This window comes from Apis florea, unplaced genomic scaffold, assembly GCF_048593485.1.
Source record: "Apis florea isolate Af1SG1 unplaced genomic scaffold, ASM4859348v1 contig_2492_pilon, whole genome shotgun sequence".
NCBI lineage: Eukaryota > Metazoa > Arthropoda > Insecta > Hymenoptera > Apidae > Apis > Apis florea.
The window spans coordinates 3,885,512-3,902,536 of NW_028256593.1; the positions used below are offsets into that span (position 1 = coordinate 3,885,512).

At 35.6% G+C, this 17,025-nt stretch overlaps 1 protein-coding gene across 15 annotated transcripts in view; it reads left to right on the forward strand.

Annotated features, from left to right (window-relative positions):
- The window catches only part of heph (polypyrimidine tract-binding protein 1 heph), a 455,618-nt gene that overhangs the window by 401,797 nt on the left and 36,796 nt on the right, over positions 1 to 17,025 (forward strand). For all 15 annotated transcript variants that reach the window (XM_031916317.2, XM_086906233.1, XM_086906236.1 and 12 more), the window contains one exon: positions 15,511 to 15,562. In XM_031916317.2, coding sequence (XP_031772177.1) covers positions 15,511 to 15,562 — 52 coding nt within the window. The remainder of the gene's footprint in view (positions 1 to 15,510; positions 15,563 to 17,025) is intronic.

Sequence of the window (17,025 nt, forward strand, 5' to 3'; positions counted from 1 at the left end):
TTTACCCTTCCGAAAAATCGAGAATAAAAAAAGTTGCATTATCGTGCTTGCCTTTCAATTATCAAAAATAATAGTCCTTGCGGAACATTTTCTTCTCAGCCTTCGACTTTGCCTATCATACATTTTCCTATTTTATTTTATTCCCCTCCCTAAAAAAAATCCCTCCTTAAATTTATATTCGATATTCCATCCACTCCACGATAAAACCACACGCTCTCTGTACAGAGTCGAATAATTCAACGCGGCAAAGCTTCGACGTATTCTCTTCGATCCAAAAAAAAAAAAAAAAAAAAAAAAAAAGGAAAATGGCATCGAAACGTCGTAAAAGTTGGAAATTCCGAAAGAATTCAGAGTCTTGGATCTGGAAGAAGATTTCGATCCTCGGTTTTCGGAGGTTAGCCAGAGCGGTAAGCCGATAATGGACCGAGTAGAAAACACGGTTGGATTACAGGAGGCGGCATTGGCCGTTGTTTGGCCGCGTAAGTAGGCTTACGCGGCGATTTCGACGCCGGGTTTACACGCATCGCGATCGCCTCGAAAGATTAGCTCCCAGCCATCGCGCTAAGTCGACTTTGCCCGCTGACCGGAAACGCTACTCGGCTGCTTTTGTTCGTTGGATGTTGCGTGAGCCAATATCATATCTGTTTGATGGAATTGGCGAGAGAAATTTTTTTTTTTTTTGTACCTCGAAGAAGAAATTTCGTTCTCTCGAGTTTTTCTCTGTTGCTTCGCGTCTGATGGGAAAAATTTTGCGTTTCGAAATAAATTTTTGAATCGTGCGATCCCTTCGAAGAGAAATTTTGTCGGTCGAGTTATTTGTTTCGTCGTGTCTGATATTTGTTTCGAACGAGTAAAGTAAAAATTTTCGAAACTGTTTCGCGTCTAATTTTTTTCCGTGTTTCGAGGGAAAATCAATTTTTCGAAATCGAATCGCGGATCGTGACACCTTTGCAGGAAAGTTTTAATTGTGATTGGATTTTCTTTCAATTCTATTCTCAATTTTGAATAGATAAAGAAGGATGAAATTTTTTTCAATATATCGTTTTTATTCTTTCTTAAATTTTTCGCTGCTTCTCTTGAATCGTTCCTGTAAAGACAGATACTACAGAAAAGTTTTGTTTTTCGCAAAGAATATATATTTACAAAGAAGGAATTCAATCGCTTTAGAAGATATCTCTGTTCATTTCATTTGTACAGATGATAATTCATATTGAGTTTCGAGTGAAATTACCAATTTCGTTTTTCGTTCATTTCGTTCGTTAAATTCCTTAATGATTCTAGATTTTTTTTTTTTTACCATTTCAAAGTGATAGATAATCATGATTAATTAATACTGGGGTGTTAGTTTCACATTAGCTTAATATTAATTTAATGGATAATTCCATTGCATTATTCAAACCGCAATTTCTGTATAATTGTAATTAAATACGAGTGAATGAGATTATCGATGAAAATTTGCATATTTTGTGGTGAGAAACATACGTTATCAAATTAATAGTTAAAAACTAACATTTTCTGGTTAATCAAACTCCCGAATAACGCAGACGAATAATATTGTTTGAGTGCATATTTTTATAATTGAAAAAAGTAATATTAAAAACTGCTCGATATATATATGAACCGAGGAAAAGAACGAAGGAAATGCTGGTGGAACATGGAGGCTGGTGAACAGTGAATTAAGTTACGAGATGTCAAATACGTAAAGCCATCAGAAATTTTCCACGGAGTCGGTAACTGCTTCGATCGTAATCCTTTTGTCCAGGAATATAATCCTCGCAATTTAAATGGAATCGATGCGGAACAACTTAAAGAAATCTGCAAATATTGAAACACCGAGGCGGATATCCGTGGAACGCGAAAAATTTAATAACGCTGAAAAAAATCCGCGAAATCCCTATTACCATTTGTATCCGAATAATCGATTTACATTACATGCAAATCCCTCCTACCTTAATAGTCCATCCGACCACTACTTTTTACTTTTCAGATTTTACTTCAAATCTATCCTGCTTTATTTTTTTATTTTTTTTTTTTTTTTTTCGTCAATTTATCCACCCATAGAAATTATAATTTAAGCAATAACACGAGGAGAACGATTATTCGATTATTGAAATCTCTATGATCGAAGAAAATTTTTTTACGATGTTGTTCAACAAGCATGTTATCAAAAAAAAAAAAAAAAAAAGGGAAAAAAGGAAATTTAACATTCCCTGGAAATAAAGACTCAGACAGGTACGAAGGTGGGCGATCTTTTCATTGTTGCAAGGCGAAAGCAAATCGAGTAATCGACAATAAAAAGGAGGAGGGCCATTAAAAGTTGGTCAATGATCAATGGCTCCTTTAATAGGATACGTTTCGTTAACTTCACGGATCATTAGAAATTTTAAGGCGGTGACTAATAGCGCACCCGTTGGATTACCAACTTTTCATGGCTTCGTCGGTTCGAACCACTCCTTCCTCCTCTTCCTCGATTTCGCATCGAGGTGGAATGGAAAGCGCAAGTTCCCCGAGAATCACGATTTCGTCGTCTTTAATCGAGCATTTATTCAAAACGTGGAATGAAAATTAAATAGTTAAACGCGTTCGATCGCGTCCATCAAAAGACAATCCGTCTAAGAAACGAGTGTTGGATCAAAGATATTTTGAGGGAGGTAAAGTCATTAGTTACTAGTTCGAATGTGTAACGATAACAAGTGAATGGAATTGGGAGGATTTTATGGCTTGAAGTAAAAGAAAAAAATATTTGAAATATTTGAAGATTTCAGGGAAAAAGTTTGAAACATTTTTTCAAATTCAAGTAAAGTCAAGTTAATATTATGTATATATAAATTTAAGGATCGTACAATTATTTAAGCTTTGCAGAAGCGAATGGAGAACGCGTTGTACAAAGTATCGAAACTTCGAAAAAATTTGGTCGTGCAAAATTCGTGCTCATTCAATTCTACGTTAAAATTTAAAATACGATGTATCGAGTTTAAATTTGCTTCTTAGAGAAGTATTTTCCATATACGTGGAATTCCATATACATTTTCATAAACATATACAAATGGAATAAAACAAAAATCAGTTCCATGCGAGGCGTACGTTTGAAAAAAATCTCCTAATCGAAATCTCCTCTCCAATTCGTTGCAATAGTCGTCTAGAACTTGATAATTAATTTTATCTTACAATAATAATATATATTACTTTTATTTCAACTTCTTTTTTTAAATCCAGGAAACGTGCCAATCTAGTTTAATCTAGTTTCGATTTTCTCAAAAACAAGCACTTACTTTCTGCTATATTTGAGAAATCAAGCTTACTACTCTATATTTTCATGTTTACATCATGAATCATATAAGAAAATCCTTCTTAATCAAAGACGATCAGAAAAATCGAATTATTATTTCGATTTTCCACGTCGAATAAAAATCAAACGCAACGTATCGTTCGTGAACGAAGTGTAAGCAAGAGAGACAAAGAGAGAGAGAGAGAGAGAGAGAGAAAGAGAAAAGAATAGAACAAACTAAGAGATATCCTTTAATTGTCCATTCACTCGTCACTTCGAACGAGGGGTGGAGAAAATAAAAAAGCCATCAGCCTCGAAGAGACGATCGGTTAGCACCGCCTAGCTAAACCGTGAAAAACCACCCCTGTGTTACGAAGCACGTAAGATGGCGCGGGAAAAAAAAGGAAGGAGGGGGGGGGAGGAGAGAAAAAGAAGAAGAGGAAGAGAAAGAAAGGGAAGCAGAAATGGAGGCGAGTTCGTTCGGTAAATCGGATTATACAGTCGGTGGATAGACGGTCGTAAAGCGGCATGGCATCCTCGAAACCGGTCGTTTCAACCCTGTAATTTCTCTCTGTACACGTTCCCCGAGTCCTAGCCTGGAAATGCTACTCGAGAAAACGTAAACGTCGCTCTTTTGACGTTTATGCGTGTACTTCCTTTAAATGGCGAACGATTCCTCTTTTTCTCGCTGTCTTCTCTCTCTCTCTCTCTCTCTCTCTCTCTCTCTCTCTCTCTCTCTCTCTCTCTCTCTCTTTGTCTCTTTGTCTCAAAGAGAAATTTTGAGTTGGCGTTTTGAGGAGGAAAGTTTCGATGTTTGTCGAACTTCGATTTCGTCATTTTTTTTTTTTTTTTATCTTTGTGTTCTCCTGAATTGGAGAGGAGATTTGGATTAGGAGATTTTTTTCAAACGTACGCCTCGCATGGAACTGATTTTTGTTTTATTCCATTTGTATATGTTTATGAAAATGTATATGGAATTCCACGTATATGGAAAATACTTCTCTAAGAAGCAAATTTAAACTCGATACATCGCGTTTTAAATTTTAACGTAGAATTGAACGAACACGAATTTTTGCTTGAAACGTTTCATTTCACACAATTATGATTTTATTTAGTATTATTAGCGTGAACATTTTTATAAGCTAGCTCTCCAAACTTAGCTTAATTCGATCTAAGAATTAAAGGATTAATTGTATTCCGTAACATCGATATAGCATGATAAGATAAGCTCTATTAATTTTACAATTGGCTTCGCCTTCCTTTTAATAAAACATTCCTTCCAATTAATAAAACATCGTTTCGTTTATTTTATAGAATCAAGATATAAGAAGGGAAAAAAAAAAAAAAAAAAACGTTTTAATTAATGAAATTTATACACGAAATATAGATAGATTCGTATCATTTGGATGATCGATGAGATTATTTTCTGGTAAAGCTGCGGTAAAGTTTATATTTTGTCATGACGTATATAATTTTTAATAAGGATTAAAAATATGTATCGCGCCCGTGGCCGGTTATTGTGATAGGATTATAAATTATTTCATTCACTCGTCCCGCCCCGCGTAACACGCTTTTGATTATACGAAAGTGTTTATTACGGATTCGGTATTCATTTGGAGGATTTGTTGTTTTAATTATTGTTGTTGGACTTATGAAAATTACCGGTTTATTTTAGCAGGATTTTACCAAGTAACAATATTTGTAGAAAATATCCTGATTCTCGTAAACATAAATACGATAAATTTTAATATAAATTTCAATCATCGTTTACCTAACGATAAAAATATATCCCCCTTCCTTCCCCCTTCATCTTTGCTAATCCACAAACTTGTATAAATAGTAAGAAGAAAAAAGATACGTATTTACAAAAATTGAAAGAAAAAATAACTACAAGAAATATCAAAAGCTACTTGTTTACATAGCAACCACATAATATAAACGCGATCTCTACTTACCGAAATCTAAATCATTGTCGCCATCATTTCCACCTAAATTCTTGAACCTGATCAAAATTAAACGAATCTAAAAAGAAAAAAAGAAGAAAAAAAGGAACGCGAAATCGATCCTCAAGATTGAAAAACCCGGAAACCCAATATCACCCTGCCTTTCGGGTTCAAAAATTCCCTCCCCCTCCCCTGATCCTATCTTCCTTTGGCGTTGTCAACAATTTCAAATAGAAATCCGAGCGGATTGAAACGGGACACCCGGTAAAACGCAAAATTTGACCCGAATCCCTAAAAACTGCCGGCTTTTGCCCACCGTCGTCTCATCTGCGCCACGAATAATCCCCCGGATCGTGGACACTGGGTCGAAATTACGTTACTATTATTGGGCGTTATTGCATTAGTGAGAGACGGGTGCGTCGATAATCGAGAACGCGAATTAATAACTGTTACATCGATCAATATGTACATGCGCGGCCACCCCACTGTCGGCGATGCGTGGCCCACGAGATGTCCATGAAAGGGACAACGTTTGCCACGGTTGGGCCACGGGGGTGGGGCTGGCTCGCCCCCTCGAGACCGATAAACGACCATCATTCCGATGCAATAAATGAACTGTCTCTCTCTCTCTCTCTCTCTCTTCGTGTCACGATTGTTGTTGGAATTGGGTTGTTGATCCTGCGTGCGATTGGCAATGCTCGAGAACACGGTTAAAACCTGAGTTACTGTGACTCCACTTACGTGATATCAGTATTGTTTGGAAAGAAGTCTAAGGAAGATAGATAGTAGTAGAGAAGTGATGTGATTTGAATGTTCAAAATTAAGTAAAGATTATTTTTAGTTTCATTGATAATTAAATATCGATCGTTGAAGTTGAAATATCTTCGAAATTATTAATTATTTCGTATGTAATGTTAATATATCTGTAGTATGTGTATTCTGTATACGTACAATTACACGTATACCTCGCTGTATATCGATTTTTTAATTATGGCACGATGTTTCGTTATACGAAAAAAAAAAAAAACGCTTTACGAACTAAAAACTATATTATTTTATTGAAAAATTGGAACGGATCCAATTGAATTTGTATTTGTTTGTATCAAACAAATGTTATTTTCTGGAACGTATCTAAGCTATAAAGCGAAATATGGGTATATTATCTTACTATTCGAATGCGAAATTATATTTATAAATTAAATTATATCGTTGCAAATCATACGTGTATTAAATAGATAAAAAATTTTTTATACGTTAGAATATTCTGAATTCTATATGGCCCCACGCATCGACATTTAGATGTAAATCGTCGTTTCTTGGATCAATACAAGAAATAATTCCTTCCAAATCAATCAAGCAGACACGCATTATCCCTTCATCGAGACTTCTTTCCACCAGTATTTTAGTATAAATAGACGAAATGATGGTATGATAAAAATAAGGATGAGAAAGAAATGAGCGTATGATGAGCGTGGAGATTGGAGATGACGATGAATTGAAATTCATTCGTTCCATAAGTAGAATGTTAATTATTGATGTGTCTTATTCATTCACAAGAATGCTAACACTGTGTCGACAACGTGGAAAACGTGTAGAAAAGGGTCTTTTCGCAGGGAAAAAAAAGGAATGTTATAAAGGAATATTTATAAACTTGAATGATAGTTTGGATCAATTTTGTTTCATATCGCGAGATATTGTAGATTCTAGCGTGGATCGAACGTACGTTTAAACACGTTCTGCTACTTTTAACTGGTTCGATCGAATTCCTGTGGATATTCGATTCGAAATTGAAATCGCTCCTCTGTATTTTGACTATATTGACAGTGACGTGATTTGACGATCAATGGACAAGCATTGTCGGCAGAAGAATGGACAATCCGCGCGAATCTGAAAATTTCTATGAATTTTTTAACATGTATATGCGTTTTTTTTTTTTTCGTAAATTCTTTTATTTTTTAAATATTTTTCGGCTGTTTCGTGGCCAATATTAATATCAATGGAAATATTGAAAACGTTCCGTTTAGAAAGATATGTTTATCGAATCTTTCTCTAAATTTAGCTTAAAATTTGTTAACGGAAAATCGTTGATTGATCGCAATAAAGAGATAGAGAAAAAAACTAAAAATTAACCAAAAAGAGAAATATAGAAATAAAAAATATAACATCTACGATTGTATTTCGTATATTTTTTTTTCTTTTTTGTAACTTGCAAATAATCGATAAAAAGATTTAAGTAAACTGTCAATTTTTTTTAGTAATATCAACATGAATCGATCGATTTTTTTTTTTCTTTTAATTCTTTATTAAGAGTATATTCATATTATGAACAAACAATTTTGCAAAAAAAAGAAAAAAATTGTCGAACATAATCATTAACATTATACCGATGAAGCAGTCAATGGCCTCGTCGAGCAGAAATTGGTGTTTTGAGAGAAATATCGTTAAAGGAAATCGTTTTTAAATAACGAGACACGTAATGGAGAGAAATTTTTGCACGGTGAAAAGGTCGGTTAATTGAAAAGCATTGAAAGTGAAGGTTTATTGGAAAATGTTTTGTCACAGGACACACACGTGATTGTGTTTAATTACGAGCACGTGTCGTGCTCTTTTTATCGTTGCCCATTTTGCAACGACTTTTTTATACCATTTCGCAATAATTGTCGTCACCTTTATTTAGTTTATTCGTGGATCATAATTTACATATATACGAAGGAAAGAATTTTTCATTCTTAATTTTTATTTTTATAAAAAAAAAAAGTACAATCAACTCACCGTTCCCACTCGAATATATTTAATCGAAAAAACGCAATTAAGCGTTACAAATTAATTTTCTAGAAAAAAATCTTCAACTATGTGTAAACGACGATGATAAATTTTTAAATTCAAATTATATTCCTTTTTTTTTTCCATTTTTAATATTTTAACTGTATGTCGAGTTGTCTGAGAAAAAAATGCGTTTAAAAGATACTTAAGAATTTACAGAGAATCTCTTACTATTGAACTATTGATAATATTAACCAATTGATAAGTTCGCCAAACTTACTTCTTCGCTCACCAATTGATCCATATCAATTTCCAAAGCTTCGAACGTCCCTCGACGATCGAATCTAATAAAATCGACGAAAGGGTAGGGGGAGGAAAAAAAAAAAGAAAGAAAGGGAAAAAACGAAAAAATGTTCGAGTCACGTCCTCCAATTTACAGTTGCAAGTTTAAGCCCGATTCCGCGAAAGTTTTCTCATCGTGGTGGCAGATCTCGATTCGTGCGACAAACTCGAGCGAAAAATTCTTAAACGGCTGCCCCTCCCCCTCGTTTCATCGACGACTAAAGTCCATTTCGGTGGCGGGTGGAGATGACGACACAATAAGGAGTCGGATAATAAAGCATTTCCCTGGTGTCTCCCAAACGAATTATCTTTCCCGAGTTCTTTCGAAAAATTCAATAGGGGGGAGGAAGCGAGAGCTTCCGAAGTCGAGTATCGAGTGTTTACGAGACTTTGCCAGTTTTAATTTATTTTATCCATTATCTATCGTTGTTATATATATTAAACAGGCCGCAGATATTGAATATCGACATTTCTTTATTTCTAAACGAATTTATTAAACGAACCCTTCCAATTTTATTTCGAATTCTTATTTCGAAATTCAAGAATAGGCGTCTAAAAATCTAATTATCAACGTAACGAATTGTTTTACGTCGAATTTGCACGGTTGATGTTCATCGCATCAAAAAAAAAAGAGGAAAAAAGAGGAGGAGGAGGAGGAGGAAGAAAAAAGAAAAAGTTGAGAGGGGCATTAAGAGGGGGAGGAGGGGAATCGCGTTAAATATTAAAACACGTGGGACAATAACAAACGCATTAACGGTGTTAAGTGGAGTTTCCAAGTGACGTCGAACGCGATAAAAGCGGGGGCGGGTATTTATTGAAAAAAAATCGAGGGGGGGGGAGGGAGAGGGGTTGTCTGTATTTTAATTAAACGTAACCGCGGAGTGCCGTTGAATTTTTTATCCTCCCATTTCCATTTCCAACCCCTCCCTCCCAGCCCCCGTGTTCGTTTTCTCCAAACGTATCAAACAAACACGATACGTTTAATACGTTTCTGTTTTTGTTGAAAAACTGTGTATTGTATCGACGTATATATTCATGATGCGGATAAATGTTCGATCAACCGACGTGGCTCCACTCCTCCGTGGGCATTGACAAATCGTGGAAAAACAGGGAGAGGGAGAGAGAGGGAGAGATGCGGCGAAAAATTACGTTTTTCAAATTCACCCCGCCTCCTCGTAAACTGTATTTTAATTTTGTACAGTGTTGTAATACGAGGTTGTTTAAAAAAAAAAAAAAGAAAAAAAAACTGAAACAACCCCGGTAAAACCCCTGCTTCATTTCCCGTCTCCTCGAATAAATCATTTTGACGCTGGAAATATCCCGGTTGGAATATTTTTATGTATTTTTAAACGAAAAAAAGTACGCACAGCCCCGCAAAATTCGTCGTAAGTCGTCGTATAAGTCGTTTCCTCGAACGAATCAAAATTGAAATTGCAAAAAAAAAAAAAAAAAAAAGAAAAAAAAGAGTCGAATCGATACGAATTATCGTTAAAAATCACTTGGATGGATAAGAGTTAGTTAGGAAGAATCGAAAGAATAATTGTCGAAATAGTTAAGGATATTAACGCGTATAAATTCCGCACTCGTAGTTGGGGGATAAATTATGTCGATCGGTATTCAATCGCCATAATATCCACGTCGTCGTTCCCGTGGCCGAGATATTCGAGCTTTCCAACGAGAAAAATCCCGCGGGAAATCAAGCTGTTCGAAAGCTCGCACACTTTTCGAGAAAGAGTACACCCGTTCGAACGACAATAGTGTAATTTTTACCATTTCGAAGAAGAGAGAGACGGATAGATGGATGGAAAGAAACACATTTGGAATAATCGCGTTGGCAATGGATATTTATTTATTTATTTATTTTCTTTTCCATCTTTCTCCAAACCGAGAAATAATTACGCAATATCGCACCGATTTGGTCTCTCCAAACTCGACCACGGCGAATACGATTCCTCGCCTGGGATACAGAGTGGAGACGGTTAATAGAAATCTCGACTGACAAACGATACGAATTTTCCTTCCATTAATTCGTAATCATAGTTTCGTCGCCGCGGCATCGAAACCGGGCATCGAATCGAAAGCGGGGGACGATAGAGAGAGGAGGCGGAGGGGTGGATCGGTTGAAAAACGCGGGCAGGCAGGCAAATTGCCCGTCACTGATAGCGAAATAACCGTGGCGAGCAGACGAAATAACCGTGGGCAATAATTAAACAAAACCGCGCGCGAATCGTGGCCGCCGGCGAAAGAAATATCATCGATTCCCTGGAATTCGAAAATGCAATCGGAATCGCCGGGATTGCGCCGGCCTCGATTTTCGTTAATTACGTCGGTTGCTTTATCCGGAACCGTTTATACCAGCGGCCAACGTTGGCAAACGTTCGTTGAACCTGAATTTTTCTTATTCACTTTCTATAAATGCGATCTCGAGATATATATATATAATTAAACATTTCTTCAAAGAAATGAATATTGCGTTGAAAGCAACACCGAAAAATCTTACGTGCCCGTCCAACCTAATATTTTTTAAATTTTTCCTCAAAATCTGTTCGTTAGATGGACGAAGAAGCGATGCTTAAAAATTCGCTTTGTTTCAAGTCGATATCTCGATGGATTTTCAAGACTTGAAAAGATCTAAAGTGTAGTAGATCAATGACTTCGTCTATCTATATTGTTTTAAGAAATGCATACTCAAAAATATTATATTCTTTAATGTATTCAAAAATTTTTCTTCGAAAACGATGCCCTTAAAAATTTGCATTGTTTTAAATCCTTAATATAAGCTTGCAAAGTTGAGATCTAAAGTGCAGTAGATCAGTGACTCTATAGTTTTAAAAAATCCATACTCAAAAATATTATATTCTTTAATATATTCAAAAATTTTTCTTCGAACCGTGTTCGTTAGATAGACGAAGGAACGATGCCCTTAAAAATGCGCTTTGTTTCAAGTCGATATCTCGATGGGTTCCCGAGATACAGGTTTCCAAAGTTCAGGCATAAAGTGATAGTAGTCAGTGACTGCTTGACCTGCTCTAGCAAGTGAGTACTCGCTAAATAGAAGTGGTTGACTCAGCCGAGGTATCGTTGAGTAGCGGTCAGTGCAAGTGTGAGAAAAAAATTATGATTCGGTTCGAACGATGATATCTGTGGAATCGAAAGTCGTATCGGGATGAAACGAACGGTATTTCGAGCAGGAAGCATCCGTGCTTCTAACCGCATCTATTGGAATATTCTACAACGATTTGTTGTTAAGTTATTTAACTTTGAACATTCTAATCAAAGTTTTTTAATCAATTTCAAGAAAAATTTTACCTAATAATATTGTTATTAACAAGGAATTTTCTTATATTAGAAAAAGTTGATGAAATTTTAAAAGTTGATACAACATAATTCGTTCCTTGCTCCAAGGACCAATTAATTAATTAATTAATTAATTAATTAATTAATAATTATCAGCGCACGATTTTACGTTACTTGCAATAGCGAAAGGGAAAATTTGTCTTTCTTCTAACAATCTAAATATTTTCTTCGAGCGCGAATATGATTGTATGATAAAATCCTCCGATGAACCGAATAAATGTTAAACACACGATATTTCCATTTTGGAGAATATGTTCGAATCTGTGTGCAATTAGCCTAAAAACGAGCCATCGAGAATATTAACGATAATGAGCATTTGGCGGCGGAAAATGGCAATTTTTATTGTTATTAGCGATACTTTACGCGCGTCCGCCTACTGTTGTTTCCGTTCATTTTCTGGTTAATTTCGCGGAATCCATTGGCCAGAGAGAGAGAGAGAGAGAGAGAGAGCTCTCACTGTGGTTCGTTTGCGGGGAAATAAGAGTCGAGCTTAAATAATTAGCGCTCAAATGGTTCCACAGAGATCCTATTGATTTTATGTGCTTAATGCTTTTTCGAGAAGCTTTCAGTCGCTTTTGTTTTATTTATTTATTTATCCTTTGATTTTGTAAATTTATGATGGAAGAAAAATTAATCCTTTGAGTCTCGAAAGTATTTTTTTATTGAATGAGCTACTGCGTTTGAAAGCTGTTTAAATACTTAAAAAAAAAAAAAAAGAAGGAAAAAAAGTGCGACACGCTTTTGAAAAATAAATAAATTCTCGTTAATTAACCGTAAATTGATATAATATAAAATTTTTTCACATTCGAATAATATATATCAGATTTGAAATTGGATAAAACACTTTTTTTCATTATATTATCGGATTAATGGTGATCTGAGTGTATTATTTTTTTTTATATATATATAATTGATCCTCTAATTATTTTTATCGAATATCGAACGAATAGATAACAACTTTACCGCGCCAACTATTTTAATACGCGGAATGTACGTAGTAAAGTAATATTTTTTTCCTCGTTTTCTTTTTCAGTACGCTAATTGGTCATGATTTATCCGATATGAGGGGAAATGAGTGGCTCGTTAAAAAAAATTTTCACTGAAACGCATCGTTACGTTTACATCATTAAAACTTAAATTTTATAAAAAACCAGTATCCAGGTGGTAACATTCGAACGTATGAATTAGAATTTCATATGAAATGGAAAGAAAAGGAATCTTTATCCGCGAGAATTTGGTGTATGATTTCTTTCCCCTCCACCCTTTTTTTTTTTTTTTTTTTCACCTTAAAACTGTATATTTCAAAAAATCAAATTGATTAAATTTTTCTATCACAATTGCTTTCACCTATTCAAATTTTTTTTTTTTTTTTTTGCATAATTTATAATAATGAATTTATCTTACAGAAAAATTTACGATTGTATATTTCTTCGAACGAATGAACAACGATAGTAATGAAAATCTTTCAAAATCTTCTACGCTACTATCGCTATTAATCATTTCATATGCTCGCAAATATTTCGTATCTACGTACAATCGGATAGACGACAATTTATTTAAAGAAAAAAAAAAAAAAATGAAAGAGCTAACCTTATTTGCCCCTACCTTCCATCCAAACCACCGTCACGCGCTTTCTTCGCAAAAAAGTGGCGAGAGAAAATCATCAAAACAGGAATAGTTAGTGGTCGTTAACCAACTATTATATTATTTCCTTGTCGAAACGCTGATAATTCCGTCGGTAAATAACTGAAATCTCATAAAAATGCATGGCGGCGGCGGCGGTGGCGGGACGACGCGAGAAATATCTGCAAATGTGAATGGAATCGTGACGTGAGGAGGCGGGATTGGTTGTATTCGTAAAAGGGGGGAGCAGCTAATGCAGGCAGTGTCACGCGTTTTAACTCTCTCATCGAATATTCAATATCGAGCCGAGTTGTGACGGCTCGAATGAAGAATTTATATTTTTTCCCCCGGCGTTACGATAAATCCGACGCGTTGAAAAATAAAGAGGATGATGGATGAAAATGGGGAGGGGAAGAAGGAGGAGGAGGAGAAAGGGTTGGGACGGGCGAGCATTCAGGCAGAAGTATTTACATTGATCTATGATCTACTCTTTTAAATCAACTATATAACGTTTTTCGCTTCATCTTTTTTCTTTTTCTTTTTTTTTTTTTTTTTTATAGCGTTAATTTAATACAGTCACTTTCATCTCTCACGGCTTTCATTTCTTTTTTTTTTTTTTTTTCGTGCTCGATATTTTTCGAGAATAATCACGTTGGAATCGATCGTGTTCCCCTCTTAACGTTTTTACTCTTCTTTCGTAACGATAATTGTATTTACATATTTTGACATTTTGCTGCGATATCCGTCTAATTGAATAATACTTTAATTAGCGACTGCTTAATCCCTTGCCTAATCCTTTCGATCAAACTGATGGACCGATGGTGATTAAAAAGTGTTGGTTATGTTTACGTTGATTAAATAGAAGAAACACGGATATTAGAGTGCAATTTTTTTATTCCACGATCGGTATTATCGATATTTTCGTGAAAGAGGCGCGAGAAAAAAAATCCGTCGAAATTTATTCCTCCGTTGGAATCCCTTTTTGCTCGTCAAACTTATCGCATTAAATACCTCACTGCAGTTGATACGTCACGTGAAGAAGAAAGTTGGCGAGGAACCGAGTCCTCTTTGAAGAGCTGCACGTTCTCGTTTAAATGCTCTAAGCTCGGGTAATTAGTTTTTCTCGTAAACAACAAAAGGATCGGCCGTATTTTTATCCGTCCATCCATCCAAACCAGCCGAGAAGTGGTGGCGAAAAAAGTGGGACACAGTAGTCAGAGGGCGACACGAGGGCCCGGCTTCGTGGCTGCAATTAAAATTTTAATCTCTGTCTCAGGGATAATAACTGCACCGTTATCGCGCTCGATTAAACGCATCTCTACTCTCTGACGAGAGTAGCAATCCTGCGTGCTTTGTATCGTCGTCGACGATGCGCGTGATAAGTGGAAGAAAAGGAAGAAAATATCTCGTCTCGTAGGTAGAGGAGATCGTATCCGTGCCCATCGAGTTTGATTATTGATTATTGAAAGCGTAAAGAATTTTTAAAAGAAGATTTAAAAGAAGATTTGAAAGGAACAGAAATTGTGGAAAATCGAGTCGATTTAAAAGATTTCTGTTTCGAAATGTTGAAAATGATAGAAAAGTAAGAATAATTTGAATTGTTATGTATAGGAACGATAAAAAATTTTCTCAGAGAAGGAATTTTTATATTTTTAAAGAATCCTCTTGTCAAAAAAAAAAAAAAAAAACGAATTTAATTTCCTTTTCCACTATTATTCGACTTCTTATCCTTGTACATATACATATCTCGAATCGGTACAAGGATAATCGAGCAGATCCTAAAAGGCTTATCGTAGCAACGACGTGCTCGAAAATTCGTTGCTTACGTTGCATGTACGCCACGGGTTGATAATCATCGGCCTCGAATCGCCGTCATTATCATACATATAGCCGATTGAGTGGGCCAGACGATCGAATTAATAATAGCAAAGGCCAATATTTGCCTGGGCACGCAGCCTTGGAATCACCTGTACCAAGTACCAATTTCGAACGATCATGCGGGCTTGCTCCTTCCGAGGGTTGGTTGCCTGCCCCCTTCTTGTTGTTGTAGAGATTGTGACAAGAGAAATGCAGGAAGATGGCCAATTTGTGTGTTGGCCGTTATTGTTGTTCTAACAACAATGGTCGATGGTACGCCACATTCGATCGCTCGAACACAGTCGAGCGCAGTCCTTGCCAATTCTAATTTTTGGTTTTTCTCGTTTTCTGTTGCAGATATTCACACGTTTTGGCAAGGTGCTGAAAATCGTCACTTTCACGAAGAACAGTAAGTACCGTTTTATCGAATTTTAAAATTATGAACGTTTTAAAAAAAAAAATGTGAAATTCGAATGACATTGTACTCGAATCATTTCTTTCACGAACGATTGATCGAAGCATTTCTTGCAATTTTTATAAAAATTACTAGAGAAAATAATTTGTTTAATTCGGATAAGCTTTTTCCTTTTTCTTTTTTTCAATCAAAATTCGCGCAGAACTATTTCCAGAACGAGTTTCCCATTGAAAAATTTCCACGTACACCTCGAAAGAAACAGAGTAGAACCGAGAAAGACTGACGGATTTCGAACATTTCAAAGTGGCTCTTGTTTTCCTCCTCCAGTGCAATAGCTACTGGGCCACCTTGTATAGACGCCACTCTTGCTGGCAGACATGCACGGCACTTTAGTACTTCAGTGTACACTTGAAGTGTATTCTGCCTCGACGACGTCGACACCGTTAGTACCTTCGGTAGCACTCGAGTATACCGGGTGCGTCAGAAATATGTACTTATTCCCTTAATTCCTTTGTACATTTATCCTCGGCAAAGGAGGAAATTGAAATTCGATCGTTCTCGTCTAATCCTTGGAAAGCCTTGATGTTTCTTGATACGACGCGAATGTAGAATGCGAGCAGATATTCGATCTCTGTTCTTCGATCAGAGAGTTCGACTTATTAAATTTTTCATTTCTTAAATATTTTTTAGTCTCGAATCTTTTTGTTTTTTTTTTGTTTTCTTTTCTTTTTTTTGCATTTGCAGACGAAGAATAAATTTCGAAATCGATACGCAAATTCTTTTTTTTTTTTTTTTTTTTAGACACCAGTTAGATAAAAGCCTGCTTCATTCCGGGTAAAAAAAATACCAGTTAGAAATTCACCGGTTCAGACCGGTGGTAAAATTCTCGAATATTTTATTTTGTGTCGTGGCAACTTTTCCTTTTTTTACTTTCGAGATGTTCGTTCGAGGTTGCAATAACAAAATGGACCTCGTGTCATACTTTTGAAACGTCAATATGATCAATATCGATCAATTATTTATTTTCTCTCTCTCTTTTCCATCTATACGGAATCCAATAAAATTTCCTTTCTTTATCAATTACTTTTGTAGAAAGAATTTAAAATTCTTTCCTTAAAAATCTTTCACGATATAACTTAGATCTGTTGCAAAATCTTCGTCATATTTTCTCTCAAACTTGTATTATTATTATGCTCTCCCGTTCGTTAATTCCAGTCCAACAAATAAAGCGAAGTAATAAAATCTCGATATCGAAATAACAATTTAAATCAGTCTTGCTCCAATCTCGGTCTAATCTATATACGTTGTGAAGAGACAAGAGGAGGAACAAATTATCCGATTACCAATTACGTTCGATGAGAAGCAAGAAAATGGGAAGAAATATCCCCGGCTGTTAAAAAACAATATCGATATCGTCGTTCTTGGCGACAATTGGTTATCCAAAAGACGTTCAATCA